This window comes from Trichoderma gamsii (genome assembly GCF_001481775.2).
Source record: "Trichoderma gamsii strain T6085 chromosome Unknown Scaffold_19.2, whole genome shotgun sequence".
NCBI classification, from domain to species: Eukaryota; Fungi; Ascomycota; class Sordariomycetes; order Hypocreales; family Hypocreaceae; genus Trichoderma; species Trichoderma gamsii.
In genome coordinates, this window is record NW_020171356.1 from 501,379 (window position 1) to 527,293 (window position 25,915).

Sequence of the window (25,915 nt, forward strand, 5' to 3'; positions counted from 1 at the left end):
ATGTCTCAAGAAAACACCACGACAGAAGCAAACTCCAATGGCGTATCCATGGCCAACTTTGCCTTTGACGAGTCACTCGTCGAATGGACGGTCCCAGCAGCCGACTGGCTCAGGATCCACGGCAAGCACTTTGACGGCATCGGCACATCAGCCTTTGTCTTTGACGCGCAGAACCGCGTCCTGCTCGTGCAGCGCGCCGCGCACGACAGCATGCCGAATCTGTGGGAGGCACCTGGCGGGGCGGTGGACGCGGAGGATGCGTCCGTTTTGCATGGATGCGCGAGGGAAGTGAGGGAGGAGGCTGGGCTGGTGGCGAGGCGGATGAAGAGGCTTGTTACGGAAGGCGAGAGAGAGATGGGAGAGAAGTGGTCTGTGTTTACGAATAGGAGCGGGACGAAGATTATTTGCGGGGTTGGGTTTGAGGTTGAGGTTGAGGATGGGGAGGTTGTGCTGGATGATAATGAGCATCAGGGGTGGGTTTGGGCGGCGGAAGGGGAAGTTAGGGGGGAGAGGATGGAAGATGGGAGGGGGATTAAGTTGACGGGGGGGATGATGAGGAGGAAGTTGCTGGAGGCGTTTAGGTTGAGGAGGGAGGCTGGGGAGAGTGTATGATGATGATTGATGTGGGATGGACTGGCTGGTATTTTGTGGGCGGAAATGGGACTGAGAGTTGGGTTTAGAAATTTAGTTGGTTAGATGGTGTGTTTGGCCTATCAATCTAGATGTTTGTTGCTATTTGACGGAATTGTTTACGCTTGTATGAGCTGAAGATATTTTGGTTATTCAGGTAGCGATAGCGAGTACTTAACTCAGGAATATGATAAACAAATGGTACCTCTAGATGAAGGGCCAACGAGGCCTGGTGCCATAGCGAGCTGTCCTTTATTCGGTTACGCAATGGACTCCTTTCTAGAGACTGAGTCCCATACATCTAAATTGGTATTTGTTTTGCTCTTTTTATAAGAACCCGTGTATCTGTGTGATTTATTGGTGCATTATTGAGAAAGCTGGAAGAGTGTGTGATGGATTGATTTGCAAGATGGTTAATGAGTGGTGAAGAGATCCCGTGTTATGAGTGTGAAGAACTCACTCGGAGACCTTGCTTTGAGATTTGAGTGGTTAGATAGGTGGTCTGCTGATTCATCATTTTACTTGTTTGTCGCATCTAAGATGATTAAAGATATAAACGTACCGTTCAATGACTTGAGCGGTGATGGCTTGATTAATGACTAGCATGAGAAAGATGGTATAAATGGAGGGTCAACGTAGGTGACGCTACAATGAATCGTGTTGGGTTGATCGGCTATAGAATGACTTCCTTGATACAGGCTGAATCTTATACATCTTGAAAAGAATTGATTCTGCTCTTTTCATGAGAACTTATGCATCTGTGTGAGTAAGTAGTGTGTGATGAAGTTGAACCTATGAACTTGTGTACTCACCCAGGACTTGACTTCTCGTTAGTATACCATGAACTATGACATGAAAATCACATTTTTTGGGTAGAATATTAAGTGACTGCTATTCTGCTTCATTTATTAACCTCGGCTGAGTCAAAAGTAAGTTAAGGATATGATGTAGGTTAAGATAGGCCGGAAATGAGTCAAGCTGTATCGTGAATGTCACGGTGAATGATTCAACCTTGTGAGCGATAGTCGTATAAACTCATATACAGTTGCAGTTGCATGTTGATTTAATACTGTTTATGTTATTAGCGGTAATTGTATTTGAAGGAGTTGTAAGAACAAGGTGTTCAGTGACAATGTTCCATCACCAAAGTAATCGAACTTGACCTCTACGGTTTTCTTTCCTCGAAAATACACTAGTAAGATTAGAAAAGAGCACAGATCCTGGCGATCCGAGGACAAAAAAGGTCCAACATTCACAACAGAGTATCTACTTTCACCGTAGTAGCCCTCTTTTAATGACGTATTACATTTGATGAGATGGCCATACAGACAAGTGATACAGGCCATATTGACAGGCCATACAAGTTCCCGAAAGACTTTACAGTCACATACACAGACAACAATCTTCAATAGCATCAAGAAACAAGAGACGCAAAGTTCCGAAGGTGAACATGTCACGCTGCCACTTCACACCAAGGTCCCCTCGGCAGGCAAGTGGATCCTTCGGCCCCAATCATACCACCACTCGTCCCATGTTCCTAGGACCCTTAGGACCCTTGAACCCCATTCGTAGACAGGGCACAGCCTTTGTCATGTCGATCGGCTAGATTTCAAAAGAAGCCAGCGTCGGCACGGCGTCGGCCGGGGGATCCGGTGGCTGGAGTGGGTGTGGGGGTAGACAGACACTTGGTAACGAACCGGTGTAACCGGGCACCTAGGAAGCATGCAAGGTGAAAAATTCTCGATGCCGGGATATGGTAAAGAGAAGGAAATGGGGGACTTCGTTTCTGGTGTTTTTACTTGACTAATTGGCAAAGGGGGCCGGGCGAGGGAGAGCGGGAGCTTTTTTTCTTCTTTGCTGCGTGGAGAGTTTTTTTCTTTCTAATATTACTATCCGGATATGTAGGGACAAAGCGGATGCGGGCGTTGTCTGCAGAGGCAGATGACGCACTCGTGCAGGTGCAGACTCAGACGTTTGTAAACATTTACAGCGGATAGCGTGACGAGTGATTGCGGGAAGAGGTTGGCTTGAGGAGGGGAAGAGCCTCAGATGACCAGTGCTGGACGCGTAAGAGAATCGTTTCAGCTCAGCTCAGCGAAGAGGATAATCTGTAATTGTTGATTCTGACAGTTGCAGCAGATTAGCTCACAGTCGGTGAGATCATTCATCGGTGGCAGAGCTGATACGCCTAGAGGCAGATGATACGCCTAGGTTGGAGAGCTGAGTTGAGCTTAGGAATTTACGGATATTACGCCTTAGAGCTGATACGCCAGAGTTGGTTGATTGCGATTTGGCGATTGGAGGTGGCGACTTGTTGTATAAGTTGAGCTATTAGAGTTGCCAAATCTATGATATCTCTCACCTATTTTGTGGGGAGAAGTATCATAAATGTAATTGACGGTTGAGTCGAACAGCGCGAGGAACCACGGCGAAACCTCTCATCTTGGACGGCAAAACAGGAAAACTAAGAATATCACTCAGCACCAAAGATGATTTGGTGCGCGGCCCTGGTGGCTGAGTCACGGAACCGGTTGTCTGGGAAAGTTTGGACCGAGGGCCTTTGGACGCAAGCCCCGTCACATGGTGAGATCTTAAATCTTCTGAGCCCATTCTGAGCCTCCAAAGGGTGCATGCAGACTCTGTTCTAGAACGGAGCAAGGGTACATGTCGGCAGTGTAGAGATGGAGCAACAGGTATCATACGCTACGCATTGCTATGTTGTTAGTAAGTAATAGCATCATGGTGAATGGGCAAAAGAGATGCGGTTTATGAAATTTGATTTTGGTCTATTCCAAAAAGGATCCGGCAATTCCGGAGGGTGTGAACAACCCGGGTGTGCCGGAGCGAATCCACGCCTGGGTTCGCTAAGAAAGACAAGCGGCAGCGAGCCGTCGAAGAAAAAGCGCTGAGATAATATCAATTAAATAAAATGGAAACAATTATAATTTAAAAAAAAACGGAAAAATACAAAAAAGGAAAGGCGAGGGGAAGAGCTCACCCAAAGAAAGCTGAGTAGAAAGTGGCTCGGCATTGGAAGCATGTCTCGGGAATATGGAGCCCCCTTTTTAATGGGGCCAGCCCGATTGCCGAATCCGCGATCTGGGATTTCGACAATCCCATGAAAGCTCCATGAAAGCTCCGAGGAGAGAGGATGAGCTGACCGTGGGCAAGCTTCGCATTGGATGCAAGACATGGTTTGAGCTGGAATGGAGACGGACAGCTGGGTCAGGGAGCTGGAGCTATTTTACGCATGTTCCTGAACCGGGTGCGCCATGGTGGCCTGATGGTAGCGCCTTGGGTTGTTGGAGGAATGCAGGGCCATGCGAGAAATCCATGGGCTTGTTCAGCTTTTCAGCAGCGGCTGAGGCTGTGTCTTGATGCTATGTGCTGCGAAAAGTGGCTGCGGTGCGTGATTTGGTTGGTGTTGCTGTACGAGTACGGTATGGAGTCTATAGACACTGTAGGAGGCAACGGGGAGAGGTGCCCCGGGATGATCCGTCAGTTCGGGTACTTCCTTGGAGTTGTGCTTTGTATTCTAAGTATCCTGGCAGAAAGCAGGACACGTTGAATATGAGACGTCGTTTTCTACATCTTGTGTTGAGATCGACATGATAGGGCGGATGAGGCGCAAGACGGTCCTGGCTGTGGCGGTCACAAGGCAGAGGACGGCTAAAACGGGATGTCGCTCTGAATAAATTGACAGCTAATTGCGAGTAAAGGCTGCCATGGCAGATAGTGTGTGTATACATGGCTACATGAGATTTCCAAATTACTGTAGAACGCAAATAGTAGACTTCCACGGAAATGCCCGCTGGCCAAGCTGATTGGACACGCAAGGCATCCTTGGTGTGCCGGCCCCCCTCCTGAAGAGAAAACGACCAGGGGGTTGGCCTGGCAGTGACGTCGATCATCTTGGCTTCTGTTCTTTTCTTTTTTAATCTTTTTTCCCTTTCTTTCGTCTTGGGTTCTTTAAGTGTTTTGGGCGCGTGAGGCAGCAGTCTGGAAAGTGCGTGCGTATTACTAGCAGGTTTGAAATAGATTGCAGGACAGGGCATTAGACGGTGCCAAGGCAGCAAGTTGAGGCTAGAGATGCTGCTTCTGTGCTTGTTGATTTGAGATTCTCCGGGCAGTGCAGAACGCGACCCATGAGTGGGCATCCGCCGAGATACCCTGCGTCTGCTCTCTTTGTTGTCCCGTCTATTCCAGATGCTGTAGAGCGTGTTGCCGCAAAGGGCCATTCTGTCCGTAACGGGCACCTCCCTCTCTCTACTAACCGTGGAAATGCCAGAAACATGCCCGCACCGCCGCAAGCTGCTGCGCATAAATGTACCTACGTTAGTAAGGGCTCGACTCCCCTTAGCCCCAAGCCTTGGGCTCTGACATCACCAGCCTTATGCCAAGTTACTGCCCCAACGGTACTAAGAGCTGCCACACGCCTTGCTCCAAGGGGCACTACCGCCTCGTTAGCATGGCCGTCAACGCCTCAAGCCCGAGCCTGGCCCGCCATCAGCCCCGGACAGACACTGCCGAGGGGGGAGGGGGGAGAAGATGGAGAAGCAGAGGCTAATCTACATCCAGGCCCAACTAGGCCAGCGAGGAAATTAACGCGGGATAAAAAAAATAAAAAAATAAAAAACAAAATGCAAATCAAGCGTCGCCAGCTAGGGGGGTGATTCCGGCATTACGTAGTTCGCCCGGCCATCGGGGGGGAGACCTCAAGCGCTGATTAAAGCAGGACCCAGCGCTGGGCTGGACAACTTCTACTCTTTTTTTGCCGCTGCCACCGGCTTTGACATGTTTTTGGCTTTGTGTCTGTTTGTTTCTGCCGTTTAACCTTTTGCCGGGCCACGAGACTATTCTGTCAATTGTTTATAAGGGCTTGGGGGAGGCTTTTCTGGGGTTGCCATTTCGGTTCAGCTGGGAAACGCGGTTGTACTTTTTTTTCTCTTTCTCAACTCATCTCACGGCAACTCCTCTCTCTCTCTCTCCTCATCTATTTCATTCTCCCCTGCTTCGTCGATATCCGCTCCATCTCTCTTCTCGAGTTTCGCGACGACACGAACAAGCGCAGACACAGAATTCGAAACGCCGCTCTCCATTGATTGTTTGCTTCGCATAAACGCAGTCTCTTTCGCATTCATTCGCATATACCCTTTCCAAGTTCTTATTCTCAGCGCGCGCTTTCGCCCCCAGCATCCCGTTTTCTGAGCTGCATCTCGCCTAAAACTCCCTGGTCACGCAACGTCTTTTTTTTGCTCCATAGCTCGAGAGTAGCCACTGCGGTATCGCTTCGCATTGCATCTCCGCCTCACGCACAGGCAAAACGACAACTCGGCAGCGATCAGCAGATAAAAGGTCTGCTTTGTCTCGCCTGCAGCAGGGTCACCAATCGCGTTTGCCGATCTGAGTTGCATCTCATCCGGCCCCAACTTGTGGTGAGTGAGTCTTGTTTTTTTCGTGTGTCTGTCTATCTGTCTCTCCCGTCTGCTGCTTCTCATTCCATTGGCTCTTCTGCTGCTTCTCATTCCATTGGCTCTTCTGCTGCTACGTCGTATCAAGAGATGATGATATGGCGTCGGTGCAGCTTCCAATGGCTGCCCTACCTAGGCATTGTCTCCTGAGTTCTGCTGTTATTCCCATCTAATATGCTGGCACCATCTGCTTCTTATTCCCTTGCCTCGCTCTTCTCTTGCTGCAAGCGCTCTGCAAGCCCATCAACATCTCCACCGCGTGTCTCTCCCCCCTGCTCTCATCACCTATCATCTTGGCCACACACGCTCTCAAGCCTCTCCTCCAAACCTGCTTTTGCACAGCATGCGCCTGTAGCTACAGCCCGTTGGGCGGACACGCAACGGCGCGGCGGGGCCTCCATGGGCTCCATGGGCTCCAGCGGCCCAACCGTCAACGTCACCCTCCCAGCGACGTGGCCAGCCTGCACTTGTGGATGCTCGCGCAGGGCCTCATTGAACTGGTCTTGCTTGTTGATGAAGCTTGGCTCTGCGGCAGCGCCACTCATGGGCCTCTGCCACGCTCCGGCCGCAAACTGCCCCCGTCTGCATTGTTCTTGGGTCGACATCAGACTATCTTATCGCCGCTTCGCATAATCACGAGGAGGCGAGCTCGCCTCGTCTCTCGATGCCCAATTATAATAGAATGAAAATTTTTGATCCTCTTCCCTCCTCGCTCATTTGTTCACCTGTCTCCTCATCTGCAGCTTCAACGCCCCCCTCTCCATAACTTGTGAGGCCAGCAGCTTCTTCATTCGCCCGGGTGGTTGTGCCTCGAGGGCTCAGATCCAGACACAAAAGCACTCTAGTCCTGCTGGCATCGCCGTCAACGCAACTCTGCCCTCTTGTTTGCTGCCAGCACATCTCGAGCTTCCCTTTTTTATTCACCTTCTCCCTTTCTCTTCATACCCCCCCGCTGCCTGCATTAAGCTCTTATTCTGTGAACTACTTATCCCTTCTCTCCTCTTTTTTTTGTCAGCCCTGCATAGCATAGTCTCAGTGCTTTCCCCTCATCTCTTTGCACCACCGCATATCATTGCCTGCTTGCCTGGTGGCCTTTGTCGCCCGGCTTGCTTTGGCTCTCCACCCGGCTGGACGATAATGGGCGGTCTGAATGGCCCTGTTCGCTGCCCTTGATGCCGCTGTCGAGCTTGCAGACGAGATATTCCCACCTTTCCGCTTCCCACCAGCTCTCGGCTTGAGCAAGCCCCTCCCCCCCTCCCCCAGATCAGCATCACCGTCATCCGCAGAGCAAACATGCCGGCGGGAGCTGCAGTGCAGCCGCCACCATCGCGAACCCATCGCCGGGAGCAGTGCCGTAGCAACGCTGAAGACCAAGACCAAAGCCAAGACCAAAACCAAAGCCAGAACCAGAACCAAAATACTGATGACAACATGCCAGCCTCGCGCGAGTCCGACTCCCGCCATCGACGCCGCCGCCGCAGAGACGACTGGGTCCGCACCAGCAGCGGCAATATCCTGTACCGACTCGACGCCCCTGTCGCCGACGCCTCCGCCGCTACCGCTGCCGCAGCCGCTGACAATCCGGCTGACCCCGTTGACCAGCAGCTTCCAGTGCCCCTCATTGGGCCAAGGAGGACGCGGCCGCACTCCATCCACGTTGTCAGCTATCCCGCCGGCTACGTGCCGCGAGAGCTTCGCGCCAGAACACGAACTTCGCCTGGCTCTTCCAGGACCCGTATCAGCAGCAATAGCGGCAGTCCCGCCCCAGGAACTCCGCGCTCCTCCTCGAGATTCTCGGCCTTGGCCCACCCCAGCCGGCCGCCCGAGTTGCCTGTACGTCTGGCATTGACACGATTGTTCCAGTCGCTGGCCAGCAACTCTTTATCTTCCGTCGACATCCCAGAGCACAACGCATTCCCCGTTGGCGTCCAGACTCTCCCGACGACCGAGTATCGCCCTGAATCCAGGTCATCTCGCCATAGCAGCCGCGCAGATCACTCTCGCAGCCACCACTCACACCATTCTCACGAGCCAGCCTCGTCGTCGTCCCGCAAGAATCGGGACTCGAAACAGGCCCCGCCGCCCTCCAAAGATCGCGACTCTGCTCACAATCGAGATCGTCGAGACCGCCGTGAACAGCCACGAGACAAAGCACGGCACAGAGCGGCTTCGAGGTCCTCCAGATCGAGGCATAGACATCGCGGCACCAGCCATAGCCGCACCCGCCACTCCAGCCGCCACGCCGGCCAACGTGCACACCGTCCTCGAAACTCGTCTCAGCACCGTCGATACCCCCCAAACAGCATGGCTACCGCCAGAGGCGTGGTGCCCATGAGCACCTATCAGCTAGGCCATCACAACAGCTTCTCCTCCATCCGAAGCTCAAAATCAAGCGTCAACGCCATCGTTACCGAGGTGACCAAGCCCGTCGCCACAGGCAGCGGAGTTGCTTGCTCCATTATCCTCGCCGAGCCCAACCTCTTCCTCTCGGGCTTCGACCACAACGGCCATGAGCGCCGGGAGTCTCGCGCCGGCACAGCTCTCCTCAGAGGGCGGATGCAGCTGACCATTAGCAAAAACGTCAAGATCAAGGCCGTCCAGCTGAAGCTGGTTGGTCGCGCGCGCACAGAATGGCCCGAGGGAATCCCCCCGTTAAAACAAGACTTGTACGAGGAAGAAAGCCTGCGAACACAAGTCCTAACCTTTTTCAATGCCCTCAACGACGGATGGGAGAACGAGTATGGCAACCAGTGCACTTACAAGCTCAAGGGTGGCTCTGCAAACTCGAGCAGCACCGGCTTGAACAGCTCACCCAGCATCTCTCCATCTGCATCAATGCGAAACAACCTGACCGCCAAGGAACTGAAGCGTCTATCCCTGCAAAATGTCCAGTCCCGGAGTTTTGGAAAGGGCGACAGCGGAGTGGTCACTCCTACGCAGGCCAAGGGATTCAAGGTCTTCTACCCTGGCGTCTACGACTATTCTTTTGAGCTTCCCATCGACCATCACCAGCTCGAGACAACTAAGCTGCAATATGCTTCGGTCAAGTGGGAGCTCCACGCCACCGTTGATCGTGCTGGTGCTTTCAAGCCCAACCTCCACGGTGTCAAGGAAGTCCCAATCATCCGGTTACCGGATCAGATGTCACTGGAGATGTCTGAGCCCATCTCTATCAGCCGCCAATGGGAGGACCAGCTCCACTACGACATCATGGTCTCCGGCAAGAGCTTCCCTATTGGAGCCAAGATCCCCATCGCCTTCAAGCTCACGCCTTTGGCCAAGGTTCAAGTCCACAAACTCAAGGTCTACATCACCGAGTCTGTCGAGTACTGGACCAGCGATAAGCGTGTGACGAGGAAAGATCCGGGCCGAAAGATTTTGCTTCTCGAGAAGACGGCAGGAAAAGAGCTCGACCCCTCTTGGGCCGACTCCGAGGTCGTCACTGTTCGCGGTGGTGAACTGAATGAAGAGCAGCGCCGAGTCGCTCGGGACACCGCTTCAAGAAGACGAGCTCACGATGCCGCCAGGAGGCATCAAGCCCCAGAGCCACTACCTGCGCCCGTGGACAATCTCCTCGGCGACTTGGATCTGGGCCTTGAGAACATGTGGGGTTCCACTGAGATTGAGGCGAGCGTGCAGATTCCCACGTGTGAGATGATGGCCAAGAACAAGGCTCTTCGACTACATCCTGACTGCAGCTGGAAGAATGTCAATGTCTTCCACTGGATCAAGGTAAGTTAACTCAACATTGAACGTCTTGCTGTAGAACTTGACACTGACTAAAAACAGGTTGTTATGCGAATCAGCCGCTTGGATACCGAAGACCCTTCGGGAACTAAGCGCCGTCATTTCGAAATCAGCATCGACTCTCCTCTCACCATCCTCAACTGCCGGGCCACCAAGGCCAACACTTATCTCCCCGCCTATTCTGGCGAGATGAACCGACCTTCCCCCTACCAATCAGCTTGCGGCTGCCCCGACTCGGCAACAATTGCCATGGAGACTTCTCCTAGCTCTTCGACGGGAACTCTTCCGGAACCCGAGAGACTGGCCGACAGCATGCCCGCTCCGCCTCAGGCCGTTCACTTACAATCAGGGGCTCCAGCGGCAACTGGTCGGCAAAGCCCAGCAGCTTGGTCATCAGCAGAGAGACCTGGCCGGCCTATCCATTTATTACGAGCACCCAGCTTCAACCCACCCGCCTTTGAAGACGATACCGCACCGCCTCCCGCAAGCACCGTCGTCTACGACCATGCCGATATCCCTCAGATCATGACACCGCCTCCTCAGTATGACGCCATTGTCGGCACACCCAGTACCGTTGATGGCCTCGCCGATTACTTCACTCGACTAGCTGAGTATGGGCTTGACGACCATGAGGGCTCTGGATCAGACGGCGATGAATCGCCTCCTAGAATCCTTGACCGAAGCGGCCGTGTCAACGTGGCTCACCCACGAACACCTGGTGGCAGAAGGATGCCCAGTCGAAGCATGGAAATCCAACGACCACCTATGGACCTAAATATCAATGCCTTGCTTCAGCGATCCGCCTATGTTCGAGAGGAGGTGCAGTCACAAGCGCAAGCGCAACAAGTATAACATTTTGTTTTAACATTTTAATTCGACTTTATTTACATATTCTATCATTTCCAGCCAACCTCAAACGGCAAAGCATATCATCAATTTCTCAACGCGTTTGGATACTTATAGATGGGGGCCATGGTACTCAGGAGAACAATCTCTCTCTTATTTACTCATATTCTTGACAAAAAAAATATTCTGAAAGATTCTTACCCACATCTTCACAAGAGGGGTTTTACTTAACTTTATGGCGACGGATGAAGGCGTTTTGTATAAGGAAAGGATGAAAACAAAAACGAGGAACATATCTACGAGACGAAATGATGGGAAATGATATTACTATATACATACTTGACAGACATACCCTGGGCTTGGATGGATTTTGACTATGGGCCTTTTTGGAGAGAGTGGATTTTGTTTATGGGATATTTTTAGATGATACTTATTAGCTTTTAGTGTGTTTTAGTAATGATGCGTGAATGAGCGCTATATCTTGTCTACTTGGCTTGACTTGTTTGACTTTAGAATTTGTGATGTGTGATGTGAGTTGATCTTGGTGGTGACGAATGTTATTACTTATATGCCGTTGACACTGATTGCTGGTAAAATCGTTATCCTTTTGGCAGATTGACAGTCTCTTTGCCGTCAACTTGTCGGGCGTCAGAGACATTGCACTTTACGTCCGTAAATCACTACAATTTTTTTTTAAATTTTTTTTTTTTTTAGCTGTATTGGGAGGAGAGGCCCGTATCGTTATCCCAGTATGCTTCGTGTATGCGAGATCAGTGCCTGTTAGAGGAGATCCGACGAGCAGGTTTCATGGTAAGAATGGAGAACTTTGTGCGACTTGATGGCAATAGTGACGGCTGACTGTGGATTCTGAAATGAAAAAGATGTGTGTTCTCAGTGAGATACAATTGCTGTCTGACTTGCTTTGGCGGTCTTGAGATGAAGTGGTTTTTCCAGTACTTCCACTATATTTATATAATATCAGCATTAGTCATTGCAATAACAATCAAAGGCCTGATCACTACTTGGGAAATCACAGATATATAGCGGCAGGTAGTAAAGTTTACCACATTCTCTTTGCTATTGCTATTCAAGGCATGTACAATCTTACCCTCTGAATATCTCGAATGGCTCGAATGGCAGGGGTAAAGACAGCCTCTCTCGAAGGACAGCACGCTTCAGGAAAGGCAGCATCAAATATCAACGGATGCTCGACCGTGGGAAATAAAAAAAATAATCGAGTTGAAGCTTTTCTCCTATCTCTTCTTCCACTTTCCACTCCATAAGGGTCTCATGACTACTAGTTATTTTGTGTACTGAGGTCGTCCTACCATGCGTCTGTTATTTTGGGCTCAGGGCGACTGGTGTATTCGGTGTATCTATCCTCTTTAGTTATTTTGCGTGGCACCCGTCACATTTATTTCAACAGGGCTGCGGTGTATGAGAAGAGAGAGTCGGACATCTTAGTTGTACTGAGGTCCTTTCATAAGCATGTAATGGAGTGGGATCACGATAGAAGGCGTAGATACGGGTAAACGAGGGAGTTAAGATCGTGACACAGCATTGGTAAAGGTGCTATATAATCAATGCTAGAATAAGAAATCCTTCTCCGCTGAGACTTTGAGTTCTCAGTTGAAGGTTTACCTATTAGTGAAACCAGGCCTGCCACGTTTTTGGCTAGAGAAGACCCCTCAGTTGCTACCATTCGTTTTCAGTTCTAGGCTCTTTATCTACAAAGACCGTGCGCTCTATCAATGATATTTGCTGTTCCACTCGGAAATCAAGGTAGTCCTGGTCAAGGAGATATGTAAAGCTATGCCTCTTTTAAGAAATTGAGGTTAACAGCAAATATAGATGTTGGTACACTCGAGCTGCCCTGGGGTGCTGTGGGTGTTGGAAGAAGCCGTTCTTGAGAATGCCCTTGGTGACCAGCTGTTACACGCTCTTAGACATAAAATCCGATGTTAGACGCCGCTGGCAGCTGAAATGGGTAACTGGGCAACGTTTTGGGGGGCTCATCACGGCGAGGAGAGGCGAGAAAACATACAAGACATAGGGAAGTTTGCTAGTCGCACATTGTAATTCCCTTATAGCAATAAAGCAATGATTGAACGTCTCAGTACGTTACAAACGATTAGTAACTAAGGGTCGGGGGTATATGCCTTCAAAAGGCCTTGAAAATAACTACTCTGATGATAAAATCACCTGTACCTAAGACAATGGTTATATAACCTCATGGTGGTGGTTTGTAGCGTCGTAGAGAATTATGCCCTTATGAAAGAACACAACTATCTCTTCTAGCTCTAGGTCGCACGTTTCATACTTCTATCTATGCAAGATTACCTCTAATTTGCTCTCTATACTTTTATTCTCCCTATCATCTCTTGGAAGCAGTAGAAGCAGCTGAGGGGGTCAAAGTCTGCTGTATTCTCATTAAAAGTGTTTTAGAAACGATGCAGCCATCGATAGGGTAGAAATGTGCGCCATAGTACATTCTTGAGTTGATAATTATAAGGTACTTCTTGGTGTACTTGTGGAAGTCTTTCCATATCTGCATCGCAAGGTAGTTGGGAGTCATGTCTGGAATCTTTATCTTGTCTTTTTGAATCCATGTGCACTCGAGGGGATCGTTCTTTCAAGCTTGTAATATTGGAGAGATCATTGCCCTGCGTCCAGAGGTGGATGAGAGTCTTGCCGGTTCTGTCGAGGACTTTCAGTTGCGGCAGGTCATCTGGGGCAGTTCGTCGTAATCTGGCTCGGCATTGTATACCAGAGCGGCGAGTTTCGCACCAAACTGTTGCTCCACTTCGGCTCCGGTGATAGTAATCGGAGTCTCCTGAAGGTAGTACTTAAGGTTTTGAGTGGTGTTGAAGGGGATTTTCGTCTGATGATGTGCAAGTTAAGAGCCATAGGGGCTTGGAGTTGCGCTTGAGGTTGAGGGTGGGAATGGCTGATGAATAGCCCTATGCTCCTAGGACTTAACTCTAGGTTCTACAACATATGCAAACAAAACTTACTTCAAACGTGTCAGGCCGCAATTCCAATAACCTGACGCCAGACGGAAGCCGTTTCCTGGACGGAGTCTTGGTTGACCCTGTATGGATACATGTGATTATGCCCGGCACGCACCAGTTCGGTTCGGTTGAGCCTCTTATCATGTCATCATGTGAAGGACACTGCCTGCAATCGTGGGACACCCAAGCTTTGCATTTAGATTATGGAGCCGCAAGGAGGCTCCTTGAGAGAAACCTTCCGCGGGCGGTTTACGAGTCAACAAGTTCTGGACACACGGGCGAGTCTCCTTAACTAGTTGACCAACCAGCGTCTCCGTATTTACATACCTGCCTGTATCTGGTCACTTACCTTGTTAGTTGGCTGCCTAGGTACCTTAGTTAGTTACCTATTTCCTTTCCTAGTCGCTATGGTTGATAGCTCCCGGTATCCGCTGTTCCCACCATGTTCTATTACCGTCTAGCCCCATCCGTCGCGTCTTGTCTCGGAATGAGACACATGAGTCAGCTATTAGAGTTTTGGCACGGCGCAAGCCATTCGTTCTGGAAACCCTCCGCGGAGGGTTTCCCAAAGGGATTGGGAAGGTTGAGCAGTGCCTCATCAGTTTACGGACCAGTGACGCGCTCATTCTCGCACTCGGACTGATTGATGTGAGCCTCAGCCAAGTCTACTCTCCTCCTCGGCGCCCAGTTGGTCGCTCTACTTGCCGTGCTGTCCGAATATCATGTGCGCTTATCGGTCCATCCTTTCTTCATTCGATCCCCCCCCTCCCCTAAGACTCCGATCGGGGTTTGTGTAACCCTGTGCAACCATGGGCACCTCCACGATCCATCCGTCGCAACGGCGGCTGTCCTGCGATGTCTGCCAGCGGCACAAGACAAGATGTCTACGCATCAGGCAAAACGACCCAAAATGTGCACGGTGCACTATGCTCGGCGAGGAATGCAATGTTGGCGGGCAGAAGAAGGTCGGGAGACCGAGGAAGTCAGACTCGGCTCCTGGCCAGCGCGTAGGCAAGGAGTCGACTGAAGAGCCCTGAGCGAAGCCAGTTCGCTCGCAGAAAAAACAGACGACCACAAAGAACCAGCAGAGCGACCCAAGCCCTTCGAGCGTGTTACCAGACTCGGGCATCTTTTTGAAGATGAACGATCAACTTGGAATTGAGAGCATGATGTTTTCAACAACAACTATTCCAACAACTATTCCAGCAACTATTCCAGCAACTATTCCAGCAACTATACCAACAATTATACCACCAACCATACCAACAACCACAGCCTCTACAGCGGCGCCGCCGGTTGTTGGAACCACCACAAACGTTGCCTTTGCCCTTGAGTCATCGTGGCCCGCTGCTGGGACAGCTAAACTGCAGACTTCGTCACTCCCTGCGCCAGTGCCGTGGATCGTCTCGAGTTGCTTCAAGTATAACTCTGCCTTTGCCGACTACGACTGGAACATGGACGAGAACGACGTGTTAAAGACGAAGTCAAGTCGGTTCGACCTCACTGTCACATGCTCAGACCCGGCAAGCCTGGTGATCCCGGAGCTGGGTGCCCCCATGGGCAGTATCGATCTGTCCGACGCCCTATCCAAGCTGTCCAAGCTCAACAACGACTTACACATCCGCATGGCCGCCATCGAATCACATCGGTCCGTCATGACCCTGAACAGCATCCTCTTCCGCGAGGGCCCGCTATTCATCGACAACTTTACGCTCGGAGAGTTCACAATGAGGTCAACACAGGAGGTCTTCCAGGTGCTGTCGCGGCTCCTCAACAACCGACAGTGCCATGTGCCACTCGACGGTGCGCATAAACTCGATATCGTGAACCTGCCAGGGCTGGACCGCCAGTTTTCGTCGCCACATCCCTACGGAGGTGGACACAATGGCCACGGCCAAGGCTCAAACCCCAACCTTGCCTCCCCCTTCCCATCCGCCTCTCTGCAGCCGTTGCTGGCTCCTCTTGCCTTGACCATCACGGCTGTCTTCACCCAGCTCATATCCCTCTACGAGGTTTCCCTCAAGCACATGATCCTCTGGCTCGAGAACATCGCCGCCACACCCTTAAGGTCCATCCTGGGACTCCAGATCGGCGAGGCGTCGCCACAGGATCTCTGCGCGCGGGGAATCCGCTTTTCCAACGCCTCCCTCAACTTCCTGGAGAGAATCGAGCAGATCCTCGGCCTCACCGGGCGGCCCGAGTGGGGAGGGCCGGGCCTGCTGTCCATCCAGCAGATCGATCTGCTCTGGAGCGTGCTGGACGGCGGCGAGGGCATCGCTCCGGGCGACGGCTTCATGCGGCCGGTGTATGTGAAGAGGTCGCTCCGGAAGGCATTGTCGGTCCTGAGCCGAGTCATGCCCCGGCAAGTGGCTCCTGTAGGCGAGATGAGACAAAACCATTGTAATACATACTATGTACAATAGACAAAGAAATAACGATACCAAGACAAGAATCAAATAAAGAATTGAAAACACCTCTTGAGTGTGCCTCAATAAACTGCACAAAAGTCGATAGTCGCGGCACGCAATTTGGGGGCCAAGCACGGCCAATACCTCACAGCTCACAGAATCCTAGCAGTAGCAACTCAACAGTTGACTGGCTCGCTCCGGACTCCGGCACGCCCTGGGGATAGGGGCGGAGGAGGGCATCTCGGACCGTGTCGCTGAGACGTATGAGCTGTTTGATCTGCGGACTCTGTCAAGTTGTCAATGATGAGACGGGATCGAGACCACGTCCTGGGCACGGAACTGGATGCCGAGAGAGGGTTGGCCGTGGGAGGACTGGGCATCGAGGGGACTGGGCATCGCTGCCGCGTTCCCCGGACCAGAGAGAAAGTATCATGCGGTATGGCGTGGCTTGAACGTATGGCTTCTCACCTGTAACAATAACGAGTTGAGAAGAGAGATGAGCAGCTTCCGGTGAGAAATAGGGAGCAAGGGGATGGGAGACAATCCAATCTCGCCTATGTCCGCTCCTCGTCCTAGCTCGCGGAAAGTAGAGTACATTTTGTATCTGTATCCATACAGTAGACTAATTACATGATGATCACTCCTAGTTGGTATCTATTGCGGAGAGAGACACGCAGATCTGTCAGGGTATATGCACGTTCGATGAAGTACCTGGCTAACTACTGACCTTGAGTTATCGACTTGCAAACGAAACCCACTCAACATTTTATGCGAAACTGGTTCTATGATCCGATACAAGATCAAAAGAGACCGTCAGCGCACGCGACCACGTGTCGTGATAGATTTTGATTACATGTAGAGAAAGCATTAGCGCGATCGGACGCTTGTCTCGGCGTCGGTGAACCGCTGGATTTTATACCTCGTGAAGATTTCCTGGAGAGCCCGATGATGAGTAGTCCAAGAGTTTCCGGCAGTTGTTATGTTCTTAAATAGTTTCAAGAACAATCCGTAGGGCGGGTGCTAGCGTGTCGCAATTGTAAAGCTCCTTCGCTATGTCGGCCCCGCTCGTGGTGAGTCTTGCGAGCCCATCGCTTTGCGTCTTGAGATTCCGCGAATACCTGAGGATATCCAGAAAAAGTTACCCCGTCACAAAGCTTTCCCGTGAAACTTGGATTCATCAGGGATCATATCTTCTGAAGCCTAATTGAGTATCTGAGCACCACGTATCAACATACACGCCGACCAAGCTTATAATACGTCATACGAACTGTCATATCGAATTGTGACGGTCTCGAGGAGAGCCTCTATTCAGTAAGGAACTCATATAGCTAGTACATGCCCAGATCCCCTACGCGCAACAAAGATAGTCCCCGTCAGCTTGATACCGATGCCAGAGCCAGAGGGTCTGGTGAACGGAACGGCCCGCTCCCGCACAATCTTCTTCATCACCCCAGTGGCCTTGTCCTTTTCCTCCTCGCTCCAAGACTCAAATGCCTTCGAGCCGAACGACTGGGTCAGAAGATCAGCGAGCCCGTCGGCCGTCTCGCCGCCCAGGTGCACGTCAAGCGCAGTGCTGGCCTGCACGTCGAGCCCAGCACCCGACAGCACGGCCTTGGTATGCTCGGGGTCGAACCAGATGTCGGGGACGGGCGGCTTGAACGGCGTATCGTCGGGGCGGATCTGCGCCTGGACCTCCTGAATGATCTTGATGTGTCCCATCATCGCCCAGCCGGTGACGACGGCCACTCCATCCGGGTGAAGTGTGCGTGCGATCTCTCGGGCGCCCTTGTCGGCGTCGGTGAAGAACATGAGCCCGAGGTTCGTGATGGAGTGGGTGAAGGTGTCGTCGGGGAAGGAGAGTTCCTCGCCGGTCATGACGGCCACGTGGACGTTGGGGTGGGAGGAGAACCGGTCCCTGGCGATGCTGACCATGTTCTCCGCGCCGTCGACGGCGTAGATCTCGGGCTGGATGCCGGACTGAAGGATGATGTCGGTTACGATGCCGGTGCCGCATGCGTTGTCGAGGACCTTGGACTCGGACGTCAGGGGCTTCAGGCCCGCGATGAGGGAAATGGCATGCTCGCCGAGTTCGCGGGTGCCTCCGCCAGTGGTGGCCTCGTATTTGTCTGCAGTCTTGTTGAAGTGCTCGGTGGCGGTCAAGTTGGGAGCGGACGACATGGCGGCGGAGCAAATGGCTAAAGCACGACTTTGAGATAGCACCACCAGCGTTTGTGACAGGTTCGCAGATTTATATGTCGCATCGGAGGAGACAATGAACGCTACACTCGTAGCGAAGTATTATTGATGGAAAGCCAATTGGTATAATTGGCAGCCCCAGTCACTAGATCTCGGAGGGTTTTTCCGGGAGTATAGTTGTCCCAGTTTCGAGACCGGCCCCAGAATCAGCCCGACGCTACCAGGACGGTATCCCGGCCATGGACTAAGATCGGCCCCCCTCGGAATTGGATCCTACGATCATACGGGTCCGCGCCGTTATTGATAAGGGGCCTCCTGCCTGAGGGAGAAACCCGAGTACGCGGACTGGACCTGTTAAATGATAGCATATAGATTTCAAGGTTGTGGTAGTTGGGGAAGATCTTGATGCACTGGTGCACAGAATCATCCACCCCTTAGAAACCTCACGGGCGACAGGTCATGAAGTCTCCTGGTCTGTTTCCAGGAAGTACTATATTAGCTGTCTTGGGATACTTCCCCATCTGGAAGCAGGCTCGATGTAAATGGCAAGACCGACACTAAACTTCGGCAAGCCGGGCATAGTCCGTCCTTATGCTCCGGAATTGCGGGGCTGTCTTCCGGCGTCTGGCATTAAGATTCACGCAGCGATAGCAAGTGACTCACGTTTGAGAAGTATCATTTACTTCAGATGCCCAACTGTAACTGAAAAAAACTTCTTTATACAATATTCAATATATACTCTTGTTTCTCTTTTTTTTGCCAACCATGTTGAGCTAAAAGTGGCACCATCGCACAAGAAGTCACTAAGAACAACAGCCACGGCACCAAGTCTACATACCCTCCACCCCAGTGCAATGGCTATTGCTAGAAACGATCATGTGTGATCTTAACAAAGTCCTCCCTAATAAAAAGTCCAATGGACGAGAGTTCCCACACCTATTCCGGGCGTGTGTTAAGAACCCATGCATCTGGCGATGCCCTTACAATCTCAGCTCTGCCACCTTCATCGGATGGGTCAACTGGACTCGCACTCTTTCAGCCTGTCAGCTCGGCTCCTAATGCTTTCCAATTATACATAAGCAACGTAAATGTGAGTGGCGGACCCGACGGGAAGAAATGGAACCACAGTTTCAAAAGGCAGACTCTATCTTTGCCTTAAAGTTGGTGCATCCACTAGTTCAAGATTCCTTGCTCTTCTCTTTTTCTTTGGCTCTATCTTTCGCTCTTGGGATGCTCAATCTACCTAGCCTCCTCAATAACACGTCTCTCAGCATGAGTTCTGGAGTGCGCGCTGTTCCAGGTGATGCAGGCGGCCCTGTCAAAGGAAAAGTCAAAGCTCGGCCCTGCTTTGGTCAGTCCCTCTCCGGGTCTTAGCAGGTGAACAAAGCCAGCCTTCTCGCCTATTCCGACGAGCATCGGGTACATGTTCCGTCGTCGCCAAGTGCCAAGCACTTCATGGATATCATAAATATGCCGCATAACCGAAGATGTCTGGGCCGGATACCTTTCATAGGCGAAGCCCTGCCTTTGAAACTGGGTAGGGAAGTCCACCCGGCGTCTAACATGACGAACGAGACCGAACACTCCATTGGCCAATACGCTCCGTTGATAAGTACACTCCATTAATAAATACGCCCTATTGATGAATATGCAATGTACATTGACCTCGTCTTCGAGGATATCGGAGATAACCCAATGAGTCGGCCGTTTCTCAGGGGGTGCTGAATTTCCTGTGGCGCGCTGCGTTTAACCACGCCCCCGTCACCAGTAAAACTTGGACCAGTGGTGTTCTGCTTCATCAATCGGAAATTAAAAAAAGCCACAAATAAATCCAAAATCCTCTAGATTACGATTTCACCTGCAACCGAAGGGGAGTGTCAATAGCACAGCGTATTAGACATCATCATCTCTTCATACTTGGTGTATCTCGCAAAGTTACTCACTGTAAAGGCAGTAGAGAAATACAGATACAGACTCCAAAGATTGGCATTCTTTAGATTTGTCTAGAATAATACAAATTGAAGCAGCATGGTAGCTCAGCTGCTTCAGGGCTAAATCGGGCATCGTTTTAGATTTTTATTCTCTTGTATTTGCCCTTTGCTCGAAATTAACACGCAGTTTAATGAAAAACTCGTACAAACGGTAGTTTACATGATCTATAGTTTAGATGGTTGAAATTCTGGTGTAGATCATTGTTGAAAATATTACTGGTCTTGATCTGGTCATGATGTTAGAATGAGGCTATAGGCCGAGAATCAAGTACCGAAAGATGGGCATTCGACGATAACAATCGGATCCAGCTTGGCGTATGTTATTTTACGCATGATAGCGAGATGTAAAGTGAAGTTTCACCAAACTGGAAACCTTCATGCGCAAGACACCAAGGGTGTATAATGAATCATTGCGTTTAGATACGCAGCCTACGCTAGCAATAGAAGAATAGCTAGATCAAACTTCAACTTGCTTTCCTAGCGGATCATTATGTTCTGAGGTTATGGCGTAAGTTTTCCTGCAGCTCGCTTCTTCATCTTGCCTGGCCATTTCCATGAACGTAATAGACAAAAGACTTTCATGAGATACGTAAGGTCTAGTGGCTGTTGCTTTACAATTCACCTACACAAAAAGAATGGAATCCATCAATCATGGTCCTATACCAGCTCTACCTCCCCATTTTAAACTCATATCAGCGGCATTCATCGCATCAATCAGCAAGACACGCGTTCAGCTGCCTATCTATATTGGGCGCAGCAAGGCCGACGTTTCGTCACAAATCCTGGTTTATATCCCGTGTATAATCAATTCTCTCGTCATGATAAATGATTCGTCACTATTCTCTCCATCACAGATCATATATACATATTGCTTCTTGGGAAGAACTTGCTGACTAGTTGTCTGATAATGTTTACATATACTACCTACATCAGCAAGTCGCATTTTTGTCACTGTCGCGTAAGCTATCTGCATGCCAAGAAAGAATCTCCGACCCCTACAGAGAGAGTACCTGTGACAATGAGACTACTTGTGTTTTACAATGCTCATGACGAAGCAGTCGCTGATTGTGGCGGCCAGCTGTGATGTTGTGGACGCGTCGTCACCAGCTGAGAGCTCAGCTATTTGAGAAACCCCACATGACGCATCGCGTCCACTGGATAAATGAAATCTTTGCAAATCCAACACACGCAATGCGTTCCAAATCATATTTCCCCGGGCTATTAATATGAGAATATCCACAGTATAGTAATCCCAACGACTGCCATAGAAGGCGTACGAATCCGGGCCCGGTACCCGGATACGAGGCGGGGCCGTGCCAAGCCCGAAAGCCCTGTGTAAATCACCAAATTTTCACCAGACGAGAGATCGCCAGTAAGATAGACGACAATGGAAAGTCTTGCTTCAGTCGCTTGCTGCTCCAAAAAATATGTGACATAATGATTATTCCTTTCTCTGGAAGTGTGATTGGGCTTTTGCTGGTTGCGGAGCCACCATATTGAAACCACAGTTAGTTACATGAGCATAAATAGGTATTGAGAAGTGTCTTTTCAATGAGCATTTCTCATCTATAGGAATTGATTAGTGAATAAGTAATGAGATGAAATAAATTAATATAGCCCCAAAAGCTTCTGTCCATGATAAAGAGCTATTGTCAGATGTCTCAAAAAACTTTAAGCACTTACGCTGCCTCGCCATGAATGAGTACTACGCCAAGTTGTACTTGATATCTCGCGATATCAAAACCACAGTTCATGCATCATGTAACTCACAAGTATTCGCAGAATGAATTCTTTCATAGTACTATATAAACCCCTGCTTGCTAGCCAATATTTTCGATCTATGATGTAGTTTTGTTACTGATTTGCGCCCCCATCAGCCGCTCGGGGATTATCGTAAACACCGCTCCCTCCTGCCCGGTATTTACCATGACTCGCCCAAGCCCACTGGCTCGTCGACATTTGTCCACGTTTATGGCTGTAACTACTTATTGTATTGTATTGTAGCTACGCACCCGCCATCTCCCTGGCTTAAGAACTTCATGCCCCCTCTCCAGAAGCAAACCATATCAGATTGCATGTACAAGTAAGACGCTGTAGATCTTCACTACACCCCCTATACCTCTTAAGCTTCGAGACATGGTCACTTTGTAGGCTTCCACTGGCCGCTTCGGAGAGTTTCCGATTTCGATACTAGCATTGTGGCGGAGTCCATTTTGATGAGTACCAGTGGGCTGTTTCATTTTACGCTTTGTTAATTTATATGAGTCACTCAACAGATGACATATATTAGATATAAGATATATTAATCATGAGAAGGATGTTTGGCATAATCTCATTAAAAGGTGCTCAAAGTCAATTCATTCTTATTTTCTGAGGGAGCATTTCATGCCGTTTACTAGATAGAGCACTTTCCTCGACTAGATTATGCACTGCCCCTAATTCGGGATTATAGCTTTAGGTTCAAATTAGCCTTATAATTTAAATGCTTTGCCACGAGCGACAAAGCAACGGGGGCGTGTGACTGTAATCCTAGCGCAGGCCACTCATGAAGTACTGGCAAGCATCGTGTTCCCCCTTATGTGGGTGATAATCCTACAAACTTACTCCGCTTCGTCCACTATTCGAATCATACCTTGCCAAGAAGGATAAGGCGGCACAGAAGCATTGGATAAAGTATATGTTTACTTGCCTACGTGCTAGTGAAGAAGAACTCTACCCCCGGATCCCTGGTGCAGTGACCAACCGGGGACTTTTGTTATCGAATGGTCATCCAGTAAAAGTACAAAACTAGCTTTACTGGGCGTGAAGAATACAAGTACATACAAGGTTTATTTGTAGAAAAAAGAACGAAACAACTTTGCTGAAACTAGAAAAATCAGAGTATGATAACTAACCTGGGAGTTTTGAAGTACAGGCCTTGCCACGCTAGACGCTTGTAATATATGCCAAAGCCATAACATTTCTAGCATCTGTGCTTCTTTAGTATCAACAATTTATAAACGGTATAAAGAGCATATGTTTCGAAACATATAAAAACTATCCATCAATATGATCGTTCTATTGAGGCTCCAATATATACTGTCATTATATGACCCATTAATTATGTGCTAAAGCCCGCGTTTCAAAAGTTGTTTCCATACCCAATTCATCTATAAGATAAAGAACCAAAATTCGTAGTTAAATCAAAATATATTAAAAGCATGTAAATGATCAATATGTCGCTGAAAAGAAATCACAAAGTAATTCGAGAATGCGTTGTCGGGACTTTCGACCAGTCTTTGCAGAAGCCAAATGCCGTCCGGCAAAACTTGCCATATTCGACTATCAAATCGAACTTTCTCCATGAGCCCAAGGCATGGTGGACAAGTCGAGCATCAGGGTGCGTAATAGGTTTGGATCCCATGTTTCCATACTTCCCGCGACCTGGGCTGTAAAGAATTATTAGTCATTGCTCCATGTGGAAGATACAAGGCACATGACATACCTGAAGCCTGTTATGGGCAGGATTAAAGCATCTTCCACCAACTTTGATTTCCCTCCGTCTTTCAGACCCGTCAGGGCGCTCCATCTGAAGCCAATCGTGTTTTCCAGCCACATTAGCGTGGCAAGTGTGACGGCAGCAGGTCCCGTTCGGGTCAGGGGGTCAACTCTATTGGAATCATACGTGGTTGCTTCCTTTTCCAGGCGTACTTCGTTGCGAAGATTCTCCATGAATAGCTTCAGAGCCGGGTGGTCAGGGGCAGATGCCAGCGCCCACTGGGTAAGCTGGATGGGATAAGTGTATCCCATTCGCCAATACGCATTTGAATTTGGATCTGTGTCAGCCTCAAGCCCCCAGATAAGGTTAACTGGCCGCGTGCCATCTGCCTCCGCCTCCGGGTTCTTGAGGCCGTAGCTCTTGCCAGTGATATCATCGGTCCATCTCGAGAGATCTGACGGGCCGAGCCAATTGGCAGGGTGTCGTAAGGGCTCTGTATCGATATCGGCATACTACTAGGGTTAGACAACGCAGAGAGGTAAGGGGGAGAATGATGAGAAGACATACAACGCCACCAAAGTGTTGACACACTAGGACACGAAAGATGTCTGCTCTTTCGACGGGAGTGAAGATGTTGTAAAAGTCATTGATGAAATCCTTTTCATATCTCTCCATGAACAAGTCGATGCCTTCATCATCCCAGAAGAAATAGGCCATGGGAGCGGTATTGTTTGGAGCCACAGCATATCCGAGCCATTGCTGGACCCACGGAATGATTTCGGGCTTCCATGTGTCGACCTTGGACGAGGCTCCGGTCTGATGCATCAGCAGAGGAATGTTGGAAAAGGAGAGCTGCCGCTCGCGCACGGAAAGGGCTGCCTTGGAAGCAAGCTCAGCAGCTTCGACAATGTCTCGCGGCTGGTCGTCTGCGACCCAGCTCGGAGGAATGAACCACGCTGCGGCGTTGATGTCAGCATCAAACTCTCATCAAAAGGGCTTTGAATTCTATTCGGGTTATGTAATGCTGCCAGAGCCGAACGCCACAAAGCCAAAGCTGCTTACCTCCTCCGAAGCCGTCGAACGACTGGATGTGATTCCATACCAGAGGGTAGTTGAGTTGTACCAGCTCGGCATCAAACGGCGGGCTTTGCTCCTGCTGCTGGCCATCCGTGAGCACCCAAACCGTTATCACGCCGGCCAGGGCAGATAACAGGAGGAACCGCAGCCGGCGGCGGATTAGACCATGCGGGAGTAGCATGGCTTATGTGATTTTTGACGGGGACCGCGGGCGCCCTTTCGTAAAAGACGCAGTCACGCACGCACGCAATGGAGCATCAAGAGACTCGCGCACCGAGCAACTGGCGATGCTACTGTACTCTGGCCGCGTCCTGCAGCGGCTCTCTCAATCAAGTCTAGCCGCCTCTCTCGGGGGATTCCCGATTGCTTGACAGCACGAATTACGGGACAATTGACGGTTAGCTCTTTTGGTCATGTACAATGGGAGTTTGTACCGGTTTCCTTTGTCCAGATGGAGCCTCCATGCCTGATATTTTCTTCAAGAGCATGGAAAGGCCACCGCAGCACGGCGCAGCGCAGCACAGGCCATTAACCAAACACGCCAAAATCCAACACGTTGCAGAATTCGCACGCCAAAATCCTCAGGGGGCGGTAGCTCGGCGTTCTCGGCCGTTCTCCGAGCTGGGGTTCTTTTTATTCTTCTACTCTTAATTCGCTAAGCCCCTGCGACCATTGATCCGTAGGCGAGCAACATGGTCCAGTCAGATTCATTGTTTGCGGCAATAGTTGGGCGCCAACCGTGGCGCAGCCAAGACATGGAAGCCGGGGTGGGCTTCTGCATGAGGTAAAAAAGGCCATACAGACGATGACGATGTGCGTGGAGACACGCGGAGAAAAAGGAAAGGTAGAAGAAAAAATAGAATCAACTCCTGAGATAAGCAGTCAATGATAAGATGATACTAGTACCTACCCAGGTACATGCACCATGGCAGGCAGGTATTCTGCCTTCTTCCTTCCCTGTTTCAACGCAGCTTCTGCCAGGCAAGTGCTGCTGCTCTGCCCCTTCCCACATTCCTCAGGCGTGCCTCGTGTGGGGCCGGGTCTCGAGTGCGGCGGGAAG

At 50.3% G+C, this 25,915-nt stretch overlaps 5 protein-coding genes across 5 annotated transcripts; 3 read left to right on the plus strand and 2 right to left on the minus strand.

The window, feature by feature from the left end:
* On the plus strand, positions 1–612 carry TGAM01_v205946 (hypothetical protein; the record flags this gene model as incomplete). The annotated part of the gene is made up of 2 exons (XM_018802962.1): positions 1–473; positions 582–612. The coding sequence occupies 2 exons, from the start codon at positions 1–3 to the stop codon at positions 610–612; spliced, it is 504 nt and encodes a 167-aa protein (XP_018663728.1).
* A 6,782-nt stretch (positions 613–7,394) lies between these two features.
* TGAM01_v205947 (hypothetical protein) lies at positions 7,395–10,700 on the plus strand (the record flags this gene model as incomplete). Its single annotated transcript, XM_018802961.1, has 2 exons — positions 7,395–9,833; positions 9,891–10,700. 2 exons carry the CDS (start codon positions 7,395–7,397, stop codon positions 10,698–10,700), a joined length of 3,249 nt encoding a protein of 1,082 aa, XP_018663727.1.
* A 4,174-nt stretch (positions 10,701–14,874) lies between these two features.
* On the plus strand, positions 14,875–16,128 carry TGAM01_v205948 (hypothetical protein; the record flags this gene model as incomplete). The annotated part of the gene is made up of 1 exon (XM_018802960.1): positions 14,875–16,128. One exon carries the CDS (start codon positions 14,875–14,877, stop codon positions 16,126–16,128), a length of 1,254 nt encoding a protein of 417 aa, XP_018663726.1.
* Positions 16,129–17,433: 1,305 nt separating this feature from the next.
* Positions 17,434–18,291, minus strand: TGAM01_v205949 (hypothetical protein; the record flags this gene model as incomplete). Its single annotated transcript, XM_018802959.1, has 1 exon — positions 17,434–18,291. The coding sequence occupies one exon, from the start codon at positions 18,289–18,291 to the stop codon at positions 17,434–17,436; it is 858 nt and encodes a 285-aa protein (XP_018663725.1).
* A 5,241-nt stretch (positions 18,292–23,532) lies between these two features.
* TGAM01_v205950 (hypothetical protein) lies at positions 23,533–25,036 on the minus strand (the record flags this gene model as incomplete). The annotated part of the gene is made up of 4 exons (XM_018802958.1): positions 23,533–23,728; positions 23,785–24,290; positions 24,346–24,734; positions 24,841–25,036. The coding sequence occupies 4 exons, from the start codon at positions 25,034–25,036 to the stop codon at positions 23,533–23,535; spliced, it is 1,287 nt and encodes a 428-aa protein (XP_018663724.1).
* Positions 25,037–25,915: the final 879 nt, after the last annotated feature.